Source organism: Octodon degus, unplaced genomic scaffold (assembly GCF_000260255.1).
Source record: "Octodon degus isolate 3935 unplaced genomic scaffold, OctDeg1.0 scaffold00006, whole genome shotgun sequence".
NCBI classification, from domain to species: Eukaryota; Metazoa; Chordata; class Mammalia; order Rodentia; family Octodontidae; genus Octodon; species Octodon degus.
Window position 1 is genome coordinate 32,173,253 of NW_004524582.1, and position 12,137 is coordinate 32,185,389.

Sequence of the window (12,137 nt, forward strand, 5' to 3'; positions counted from 1 at the left end):
CACACACACACACACACACACACACACACACACAAATAAATGAATAAAATTAAAAAAAAAAAAAAGTAGATGGAAAAAATAAAAATAGATGGATTAGCTAAAAATGAAATGAAGTATAACATTAGCAGTTTGGTCCCAGTACTTTAAATGTATCAATATTGGTAGCATCTTCTTCACATAAAGAAAACTTAAATAACTCAAAAAAGAAAGAAGAAAGAGAAGTAGATGGTCCCATTTATAATCAGCTGACCGTGCGTGCGTCGTGCCAGGGGGGTTGAACCCAAGGCCTTCATATCAAGCCACACTCCCACTTTTTCTTTTACTTTTTCTTTTAGACAGGTTGTTTAAGTTGTTAAGTTGCCTAGGCTAGGTCTGAACTCTCAGTCTTCCTGCCTCACTCTCCTAGAGTGCTGGGATCACAGGCACGTACCACCACGCCCAGCTTGTTTTTTGTTATTTTGAGACAGGATCTTGCTATGCTGCCCAGGTTGGCTTCAAACTGCTACACTCAAGACATGCTCCTGCCTCAGCCTCCCAAGTAACTAAATCAGTCGGTGATGGTGCAACCCAAAGCCCACTTACTTATTGCCAAGTGCCAACACTGCAATTAGACCTGCAAGTTTTTACTTTAGAAAAAAACAATTCACACAATTTGTGACATTGCAGAAAGGGCTCTGTGTGCTCACTGTGTGCCTGCATGTCTCTGTGAGACTATACATAGAACTGTGCCAGGCTCTGTCAATTTTTTTTTTTTAAACTGGGTATAGGATCTCACTACGCAGCTCGGACTTATGTGATCCTCCTGTCTCAGCCTCCCCATTACTGGTATTACAGGCATGTGCCACCACGTCCCATTTCAGGCCCGGCCCAGTGTGCCTGGGTTCTGGGGCTGGCATGGCATGCAGTACCAGGGATCAAACACAGGTCTTTGTTCTTGCCAGGCAGGCACTTTAGACTCTGAGCTATCTCACTGGCCCCCCTCTGTCGGTTTTTAACAAGCTGCCAAGACCATTCCACGGTGAAAGAATGGACACTTCAGGCAATGAGATGTGCTACAGCTCAGTGGTAGAGCAGCCCCCAGTTCAGTCTCTAGTGCTAAAGAGAAAAACAAGCACTGACTGTACTTACAGCATGGATAAACTTTGAAAACACTGTTTCATGAAAAAAGTCAGTCACAAAAGACCACCTAGGTTATGTTTCTCATGTATATGGAGCGTCTAGAACAAGCAAGTGAGTAGACAAGAAGCAGGTTTCTGACCGCCCAGGGCTGGAAGTGTGGGGGAAAGGGTCACAGTGAGTGCGTGTTCTCTTCAGCTAATAAAGATGCTATGGGGCCGAGGAGATAGCTCAGTAGAATAAGCACTTGCCTGGCAAGTGCAAGGGCCTGAGTTCTATCCCCAGTTCCTTTTTTTTTTTTTTTTCCAGAGTAAGAAGAGCTTTTAATTCCCAGTTCTGCAAAAAATAAAATAAAATAAAATAAATAAAAATAAAATAAGGATGCTATGAAATTGTGGTGATGGCTGCACAGCTGCATGAGGGTGTGGAAAACTACCGGACTATAAGCTTTATTTGATTTGTAGCACTAGGGATGGAAGCCAGGCCTGGTGCACGCTAAGTGCTCTACCAGTTGCCCAGGGTCTCCAGCCTGGAACTGTGTACTACAAATGGGTGGGTCACAGTGTATGCAAGGGAGCTGCATCTCAGACAGGCTACTATATTTAAAACTCACAAGGTTAAAGCAATAGATTAATTATACAGCTGCTTATGGGTGCTATGGCTTGTGTCTGGGTGTCCTCCCAAAGCCTCATCAGTCATGGGGCAGCTTCTAGAGTTTGTGATTAATTCATGATCCAGTGCTGGGATCACGGGTGTGAGTGCTGCTGGGATCACGGGTGTGGGCGCTGCTGGGATCACGGGTGTGAGCGCTACGCTCACCCTGGGACAGATAGGCTGGATGCAGTATAAGGAAGGGAGAGAGGCTTGCTAGCTACCTCAGCTGCTGCTCCTCCTCTCGTTCTTTGCTGTTTTCTGCCACCATGAACAGCTGCTCTGTGCCATGTGCCCATTTGCCTTGGAGCCAGCTGAGTATGGAGTGAAACTTCCACTACCTGTGAGCTATATAAATCTTTCCTTCCTTAATTTTGGGTGTCAAGTTTTTGTCCCAGCAATGAGGAAAAAATAACTGAGACAACAGGAAACAAAAATTACTTCCTCTGTAAACCATCTGAAACTAATTTTGATCTCTTAAGATGTTTAAACTTTCTTTAAAAGGAACTATTACAGTACTAAAGAAAAGATTATTTTTTTGTAAAAACAATCTTAGAATAAAGATGTCCTAAATACAATATGAAACACTGAAGCAAATATATGTAAAGAACTAGTATCTCCCTATGGAACAAAATACGGTGAGCCAAAAGTCACAAAGAAGAAATATAAGGTATATTCACACCTACAGCACCACGCCCTGAGCCTGACATACTACGTTTTCACTGGACTGATGCTTGCATGAAATTATCAATAAAGTTTATTCTTATGCAATGAAAATGAAAAGGATATAATGGTACCTCGGTTCATGAACTTAATTTTTCCATAATTCTGGTCACAGAATTCCCTCCACTTTTCTGGTTGCAACAGAAGTAAATTCATAAACTGAGGCACCACCGTGTTAAGAACTGCGCGGTAGTGCTCACGTCCAAAGACAGTGATAGGGACAGGAGCCTTGACTTTGCCTTCTGCTATGTGTGGGACAATGGCCATAGACCACTTTCTTTTTAAACTACTTTTTAAAAGCATTAATGAAAAACTCAAAAGTCATTACTTTGTGGATTAGAAAATCTAGGTTTCTTTTTCTCCTGGGATAGGAGAATTTACATAAAAAATTTAAAACAATTATGAGCTTACGACAGAATAACTAGAGAGTAAGGAAGAAGAGAGTGAGAAAGTGCGAGCGCAAGCGCATACCTGACAAGCAACAGCACAGGCTGCAGCCTCGGCAGAGCTCTACTCACCAATGAAATGCCTCAGCTCATGGCACTGGCTGACAGAGGGCAGCTTCAGCATCTCCTTCCATTTTTTACTACGACCACTTTTTTGGCCATATCCACCTATATTTGAAAAAGAAAAGAGGCATTTTTCTTAGTTTCTTTGTAAAAATACTAAATGCACTGACATGGTACTTGTAACAAAGAAGGCGCTCTTTCATAGCCAGCAATATCCAGGTATATCAACTACGAGCACCAACATTTCTCAGCATTTGGCTGGCTGAGTACAACCCAAGCTTACGGTGACTCATTATCTGGACGCTTGGTGAAGGAGAAACTCTCAAGTGGGTCAGCCAACCTCACCTGTCACCTAGCAGCCCTGTGCTGTAAGTAATTCTGCTGAGGCTCTGCTTCCAAATCGGTGAGCCATGTCCAAGCCGACATACTGTACAGAGCTGCTGGACAAATCAGACAGTGCGAAATGGCTATGAAAGTATTAGCAGTGCGTGCTATTTTGACATAGCGGCATCAGAGGATAGCGCCATCAAGGCTCCTGTGTGGCCACGACACAGGAAGTTAGTGTGACAGAACGGGCTGGGGAGGTGAGTGTGGCCTGTTAAGGACAAGATCTCAGACACACGTGCAGAACAGTTCCCAAAGGCCTGACATGGACTTCCAGGTCGTGACAGGATGGCCTAGACTGCCCTAAGCCTGCTGAGGCACGGGCTCTCAGCAGCGCCTCCCGGGACCCAGAGGCAGAAGTCCTCCAGGGTTTCCCCAGGCTTCAGCATGAGTGCACATGCTGACCACGAAGGCTTTGTGGTCATCCCCTTCGGTGACCACCCACACTGGGCCTCCCAGGCACAGCACGTACTTTTAGCTTGGCCCTCGCCCTCTTTTTCTACTCAGCCCAAACTTACTCTGGTCGTTTGTCTCCCACCCTTCACTCTCACTTTCTTGAATAACTTTGCCACTGCTTTTTGCTCATTTCATTCAATCGTTCAAGGCAAGGAAAACCTGAAATTAAACTCCAGAAGGAGAAGCGAGCAGAGCAAAACCTGGTGATATTTAGTTGGCCAGCCACTTTTTTTTAGAAATAGGAGAAACAACCCATGGCAGGCAGAAGGCAGCAAGTGACACAGGAAGAGACATGACCTCTTTCTGTCCCTTATGTTTTTTTTTTTTTTTTTTTTCCTTGAGACAGGGTCTTTCTGTGTAGCTCAGGCTAGTCTTGAGTTCACTATGTAGCCCATGCTGGCCTTGAACTCACAATGATCCTCCTACCTTAGCCTCCTAAGTACTAGGATTACAAGCATATGCCACCATGCCCAGCTGTCCCTTACATTTTAATCAGGTTACCTATCTTTAGGGTGGATAGCACTCACACCCAGGGTAAAGTACCTTTAATCCTACCCAGAACTGTGCCAAACCAACCAGAGGACTAATTTAGTAATCACACACCCTTGATCCCAGCAGCACACACTCCAGATCCAGCAATCTCCGGAAAGACCCCCCATAATCACAAGAAGCTTTGGAGGGACAGCTAGAAACAAGCGGCCACAATCCCCTCGATAAGAGTTGCTCTCAATCACTTTTTGTAGATAATGTTCATCTGTAGAGCACACACCTGCATTCCCAAGTACTCAAGAGCATGAGATAGGAGGATGGCCAAATTTGAAGCCAGCCTGGAAAACTTCGTATGACCCTGTCACAAAATAAAAGGTTTGAGATGTATCTCAGTGGTAGAGTACTCTCTTAACATGCATGGAGGCCCTGGCTTCAATCCTCAGTCCTTCTGTCAAAAAACTCCAGGGAGATGAAGCCAGCTTAGTTCCCTTTCCCCTGAGAGCCCGCAGCAGGTCAGCTCCACCACAGGCTTCTCTGTCTTCCATCTCTCCAGCTGAGGATGACAGCCAGAACCGTGAGAGTAATGTTGCACAGAGGATATTGCCTGTGTTAGCTGTCCCCACTGTGCCCATTCCAGCACCCAGACGGGAGGGGAAGCCAGAGCTTGTGTCTCTGGCAAGTAGGACTGTGTGACAAGAACCTCCCTGTGGGCTGGTGAGATGGCTCAGTGGTCTAAAGCACCTACTTAGAACAAGCTCAGCAAAGCACAGGGACCACAGTTCAATCCCCCAGCACCACATGCCAGCCAGCCCCGCCCCCTGGTGGGCTGAGCTGACCACACACACACACACACACACACACACACACACAAATAAATAAATAAAAAAAAAAAAAAAAAAAAGAACCTCCCTGTAACCATGTTTGGAAGGGTTGCGTGCCCAGCCAGTCATGCACACCCCTCCCTGCTCTTTTCCTCTTCCCACTGCAGTGGTGACAACAGCCACACCTCTAGAGCCTGTGTTGCTTTGGTTCCCAATAGCCACACCCTGAGCATCTGCCAGGGTCTGCTACTGGAGAGAACAGCACATTGTTAAGCTTCTCTTCAAAGTCTCTTCAAGCAGTTTAACTACTATAACAGTAACCTGCTTTGAGAATGACAGCATAACTCTAGCCAGCATAGCGACATGCCCAGAATCCTACTACTCAGGGAGATGAGGCAGGAGGATCACTGAGAGTTTGAGGTCAGCTTGGGCTAATAGCGAGTTCAAGGCCAGCCTGATATAGTGAGACACTGTCTCAAAAAACAAATGTTTAAAAAAAAGAAAAAGGAATGTGAATATAGTTAAGTGATAGAGCACCCGGAGTTGAACACTAGAAAACTCCAGCACAGAAGGCTCTTGCTAGTCTAACACAGATAGCATCATAGGAGGCCATGCCATTTCATTAGCTTAAAGCCTCCCAAAGGGCATGCAGTGGCACACGCCCGCAAGCTCAGCTCCCTGGCGCGGGGTGGAAGATCACCCTCAGTCTCCTCCAGCAACCTCTGGCGGTCCAGGTGGTTCAGCGTGAAACCTGCGGTCCTTACGGGGCAAGAAGCTCCCCACCACTTTTCCTGCCCTGCTGTCTGTCCTCCGCCTGTGCTCCATGCAGGGTCCTCCTCGGCATGGTCCAATGGGCCAGTTAGGCATCTGCCATGGGCCTTGGCACTCTCTGCCCTCTGCTTGCTGTGCTTCTTCCTACAGCATAAGAGAGACCAAAGTAGCCAAATCTGCTTTAGAAAACATGTCCTTACTGCGCCAAGCATGACCAAGGAGGAGAAAGACTGAAAGCAGAGACTGGCTAGGGAACTCTTGCCTGACTTCACAAGAGGGCTGCTGTGGCGGTGCATGCCTGTAATTCCAGCTTGCAGGAGACTGAAGCAGGAGGATCACAAGAAAGCGATCAGAGTGAGCAAATGAGCCAGATTCCCCCAAAAACAAGATGCAGAGAGATATAAATAAGACAGACAGACAACAGGAGTGCCTGATGAAGATAAAGAAACATGCACAAGAAATAACAGAGAAGAGGGATAAACGGGATTCAGGAAGAGACCCTGATGCATCTTAGGAATGAGGACAGGCTGAAGACAAAGAACCAGGTTCAAGACCAATCCAGTTACAAGGTGATGTCACAGTACCAGCTCTTCATCATGACCTTGGGACATGACAGGAAAACCTACAAACACAGCCACCACTGCTAAGTGACGCACACTAGGGCACATAACCTCAATGAAGTTTTTCACCAAAAATTAGTCTCAGTCCAATGTCAGAATTGGTTATAGTCCAGGAGCAGCAGAGCAGCACTTGGAAAGAACTCAACATACTGCTGGCATAGACAAACCCTCACACTGGGGGCTTTGCCACGTAGCTCAGCTGCTTAAAGCACCGCTTGGGCAAATGCAGTCAGGTGCATAGGACCGCGGTTCGACTCCCAGCTCGAGAGGCTGCATCAGACCTGCCCTTAAGGCACCCTGAAGCAGCCAAAAAAAAAAAAAAAAAAAAAACCAAACAAAAAAACCCCTCCTTCTAGAGATTGGACATGGTGGCACATGCCTGTAATCCCAGCACTTGGGAGGCTGTAAACTGGCAGATCGCTACGAATCCGATCTAGTAGTGAGACCCTGAACACCCTGCAGACCCTTCCCTAAAATACAAAAAAACAAAACAAAACAAACAAACAAAAAAAAACCCTCACTGACATGAGCTACCTATGCTCTTTAATCTTAAGGCACTGTGGCCAAATGGGACGTTCCTGATGTCTTCCCTATCAAGCTCATCTTTTAGTGTCCAGCATGTGTCTCACTTTCTCTCTCTTGAATTCCACAAAAATAACAAATCAACCCCTTAATCTCCAAGTTTTACTGAGAACCAAGTACATGCGCAGCACTGAAAGGAATCAAAAAATGAAGACAAGAATGTCCCGAGGGCCAGAGAGATAACTCAGTAGAATAAGCTCTTACCTGGCAAGCACAAGTTCCTGAGTTCAATCCCTGGCACCGGGGAAAAAAAATAATGATAACGTCCTGTCCTTAAAGAGATTTCAATTTAGCTAAAGAAAGAGCCATGCACAGTGTGATGTTATGAACCCCAAGTTCCAAATTCCCAGAGGACAGAGAGAGCATTCCGAACTGGAAGGATAACAAAGCTACAGAGAAGAAGATGACGTCAGACTGGGGAAAACTAAGTTAGCAAGCAGCAAGGAGGGCATGCCGCGCAAGCCCGCGATGGAACAGTAAAGTAAGATGAGGGTGTGCTGGAACAGCACAGAGGCGGCTCCACCCTTCCCAAGGCTAGCATGTTGGTGGCTCTTGGGGTGGAGCTCTGGAAGCAAGGTGCTGATAATCTACGTCTAGAGATAAAAAGGGCCCTCCACTCTCCTGGTCCCTACTAGAGACCCCAAGAGCAGCAAAGGACTCTCTCCAGTGGCCTGTCTCCTGCGTCCTCTACCTTCGTGCTCTCCTGTGCTCCTCCTCATCCTCTCCCAGCAGCCCTCGGGCCCAGGCCTAAGTCACAGATGTGCGGCCACATCCTCCTGTCTGCTGGGTAGGAGCTTCTTCCTGCTGCCACCCCACCTTGCATATTGAGACTCTGCCAATATACAAGGGCACTGCATATTGTCACCCCCGTGACAGGGCACTGTCACCCCAGTCCTGGCTCTTACTGCTGAGGGTGCCGAGAAGGACAGGAGTCTCACCAGCCAGCCAAGTGATGCCCTCTGCCTCCTGCTGCAATGAGTCTTGAAGGAGCGAGGTATGAGCAGGGAGAGACAGCCATGACGACTGAGCCCTGCTTACCAGTCAGCGGCCCTGCCAGCCTGGCTGCTGCCCACAGCACCTGGACAGGTGTCACCCCATCCCTGCGCTGGCTTCCATCTAGGCACTCCTCCTGCGCTGCTAGCACATTGTGTGTCTATGCATTCATCCCACGTTGGCCACACTGGAAGAAAATGGCCTCCATGGGAGTAATTTCTAACATTCTTAATTTTGTTTTGAGACAGGGTCTCAATATGTAGCCCAGGCTAGTCTCAAACTCACAACGATCCTCCGGCCTCAGCCTCCTAAGTGCTGTGATTACAACTTCTAATGGTTTTTTTTTTTTTGGGGGGGGGCTGGCTCAGGGTTACAATTACTAATGTTCTATAGGTAAGATAAGGTGTCTATGCTTAACAACAATTAATTGTATATTTCACAATAGACAGAAAAAGGGTTTGAATGTTCTCAACATGAAGAAGTGCTAAATGTTTAAGTGTGGATATATAAATTACCCTGATTTAATCATTGTGCATTATATGCATGTATTTATTGAAATACTGTATTATACTACACAAATATGGACATTCATTATGCACCAATTTAAATAAATAAGTAAAAATGTGACAAAGAGAATGTGGTCTCCATAATGGCAAAAAAAATTCTGACCATGTTGTTTATTGTTATAGAAACAGCACCTAGAACATTTCTAGAATACAACAGGTATTCAAAAATATCTGCTGAATAAATAAATCTATAGATAGATATAGATAGAGCTTGTCTTTTCCAGCCTGGCTGTTATACTAGGCTGTTGCTCAATTCTCTGAGCCACCCCATATCTGTTCCATAAATTTTTTGGGAGCTACTAGGAATTGAACTCAGGACCTCACGCTTGCCATACAGGTACAGCCAAGTTCCCAGCCCCTTCCATAAGTGTTCTGTCTGCTGAAGTTAGCACTTTGTAACCAAAACAATTCTGAGGATGCCTCAGCAAAAGGCAGTGCTAATGATAACCGCGCACATTAGCTGTAGATGCTAGAGGCTGCCGCAGCACCACACCGGAACTCTGGACAGAACCGCTGCAGGTGGGTCTGAGCGCTGCCCCAGCACTGTTGCCCAGCCCCACTACGTGAAGAGAGGCTCACCCACAGCACCCAGGAAGCAGCGGGAGAAGCAAGGAGCTGGGAACAAGAGCAACTCTTCAGCTCTCCCGCCTCCAGCCAGCATCTGAAGAGCACCTTCAGCTGCCACCTCACCAAGAGTCCGACCCACTGACAGGACGGGGCCCCAGGACCGATCCTCTTCACACACACGAGAAAGAGGGGATACTTTAGATCAAAACAGTAACAATGGCAGACCCCAACCAACTTTCAACGCACCTATCACATAATCATGGCGGCTACGAATTTTTCCAAGAGATAAAATGGGGTTACTGTCTAATGAAAAGTATGATATAAAGGAATTTAAGTGCATTTAAACAAAGGCCATAAGTTGCTTAACAAATATAGGAAGTGGAGAAAATCCTTTTTTTTTTTTTTTCTGAGATAAGACCTTACTTTGTAGCTTCAGATTGAACTCACTATGTAGCCCAGGTTGACCTCAAACTGCCTCAGCCTCCTGAGTACTGGGATTACAAGTAAAAAAATCTTAAATTATAAAAAGGTTAGCCAGGCATAGTCATGCACATCTGTGATCCCAACATTTGCAAGTTGGAGGCAGGAGGATCGTTTCAAGCTCGAAACCAGCCCGGGCTACAGCCTGAGTTCAAGGCCAGCCTGAACCAAGGCCCTGCTCCTCCCCGCAAAAAAAAAAAAGCCCACAATCTTCTGTTTGAAACCAGCTTAGACTATTTGGGCTGCCACAACAAAATACTGTAAACTGAGACAGAAACGGTAGAAACTCACAGTTCTGATGGCTGGGAAGTTGAAAATCAGAACAGTTTCGGTGTCCATCAGGGAACTTCCTGTTTTACAGTATCTTTTTATATATCTATATCTGTATCTATTTACTCAGGAGACTCCTAGCGCTGGGATTACAGGCATGTGCCACCATACCCAAGGCTGGCTCTAGGGCTGTTATGACCTGTGGCACCAGGGGTCAATCTCCGGGCCTCACACTTGTGAGGCAGGTGCTTATGCCACCAAGCCATCTCCCCAGCTCCTAAAGTATCTTCTTGTCAGGACCTTCACATGTTGGAAGAAGCCTGGTTATCTCTTGGGGTGTGTGTGTGTGTGTGTAACAAGATTAGATTCAGGGTCTTTGCACTAAGCTATATCCCTGGTTCTTTTTTAGTTTATTTTGAGACAGAGACTTGTAAAGTCACTACACTACCTAGGCTGAACCTGAGGCAGTAATCCTCCTGCCTCAGCCTCCTGAGTGCTGGGATGACTGGCATGTGCCACCATGCATACATTTTAGGATTTGTCTGAAGCAGGCAAATAGTTATTAGCTTGGGGAAAGTTTTACATTATAACCAACACAGCATATGTCTATGTATTTCTAACATTTGTATTCAATTTCTTTATTAACAAAACTGTACGTAAAGACTCCTTCCAAACGCAATAAATGTCTTGTTCACCAAGGGCAGGCCTCCTAAAAATCACATTACAGTGTTAATACAAGACATCCTAGGAAACAAAAGTTAAAACTCTATTTTTGGAAACTTGATCACTGTTGATCTGAGCTTTTGTGGAGAATATACTGGTTTTATTTCTTTTTTATTTGGCATTTACAGAATGTTTACACTTACCTCCTTGTTCAGTCCCTGCAGCATTATAATGAAGTTTCCTTGGAACGACAGTTTCTGTCTGAACATCACACCCAAACGTGAAGGTAGAGGGGTAAGAGCACAGGTGTAGACCTAACTCAGACTTGACTTCCCGCTACGGCCAGCCCCTCCCGTGCACCATCTGGAATGCAGAGTGGGATACACCGATGGGCACAGTAACACTGCCTAGCTGAGAGTTGAAGAGTGAGGGTATTAACAGAAAATCAAGGCCCGGTTTTCTTTCCAGTCTGTTTTTATGATTAAAAAAAAAAAAAAAAATACATCGACATTGCACAAACACAAGGAAAGGGTGAGGACTTTTTCAGACCTTACCCCTCTTGTATGGGACGGGACCCAGGGCCTGGGGTACACTAACCACACGTGCTACACCGAGCTATACCTCCCTCCCTCCCTCTAAAAATAGATTATTAGATACAATAAGGCATAGGAGAGACAAACAGTTCAGAAACATTGAAGTAATACAGAGATCTACTGCAGGGGTAGTTCACAGGAGTAGGATGCTTTTTTCCACAGGCTTGCTAATCGAGGATTTTCATCTTGAAATGCACACTGATGCTTACACAGGGTGTTCTGGCCGACCTCGCGCGGACCACCCGCTCCCGAGGGCCAGACCACAGGACCCGGGTCGGCCCGGCGGGATCCGAGCCCGCGGGGTGGCGAGGTCCCCGGGAATCGGGGAGCCCAGTACGGCGCCGCCGCGCACCCACCGAGCCGCGCTCTCAGGAGCAGCGCGTTGGCCGTGAGGTTCTGCAGCTCCATCAACCGCCGCCGCCGCCGCCGCCGCCGCCGCCGCCGCCGCCGCCGCCTCGGGTGCCGTCTGACTCTGCGGGGCCGAGGAGGCGGGGAAGGCTGGGCAGGAGGGGACGCCACTGCCGCAGCCAAAGCGCATCCCTCGGGCGACACCGGACAGCGCCTCGGGGCAGAGGACCTGCCGCCTCCGCCGTCGCCGCCCCCGCCGACCCGGTCGGCCTGCGAAGAGCTAGCCGCGGGCTCCAGCGGGCAGCGACTGAGCGACCCAGTCGCCGCCGCCACGCCGTCGCTCTCGCTTCTCTCGGCCAGGTCGCCGCGGCCCGCGCGGCCCGGAGCCTCAGCCACGCCCCACCACACAGGGGCCTTACCGGCAGGGGGCGCCGTCGCCTCCTGCTCCCCGCTTGTTGGTCGGCTCCGGCCTAACGGTTTCCCAGAAGGGGGCGCCGAAGCCCTCCCTTGGCGCGGGGCGCCACGGCTCCCAGAA

At 47.6% G+C, this 12,137-nt stretch overlaps 1 protein-coding gene across 2 annotated transcripts in view; it reads right to left on the minus strand.

Moving 5' to 3' along the window:
- Positions 1-11,954, minus strand: part of Grk4 (G protein-coupled receptor kinase 4) — a 67,056-nt gene extending 55,102 nt beyond the window's left edge. For both annotated transcript variants that reach the window (XM_023700028.1, XM_023700025.1), the window contains exons 1-2: positions 11,611-11,954; positions 3,009-3,104 (exon numbers count right to left, since the gene is read on the minus strand). In XM_023700028.1, coding sequence (XP_023555796.1) covers positions 3,009-3,104; positions 11,611-11,662 — 148 coding nt within the window. In that variant the 5' untranslated portion in view covers positions 11,663-11,954. The remainder of the gene's footprint in view (positions 1-3,008; positions 3,105-11,610) is intronic.
- Positions 11,955-12,137: the final 183 nt, after the last annotated feature.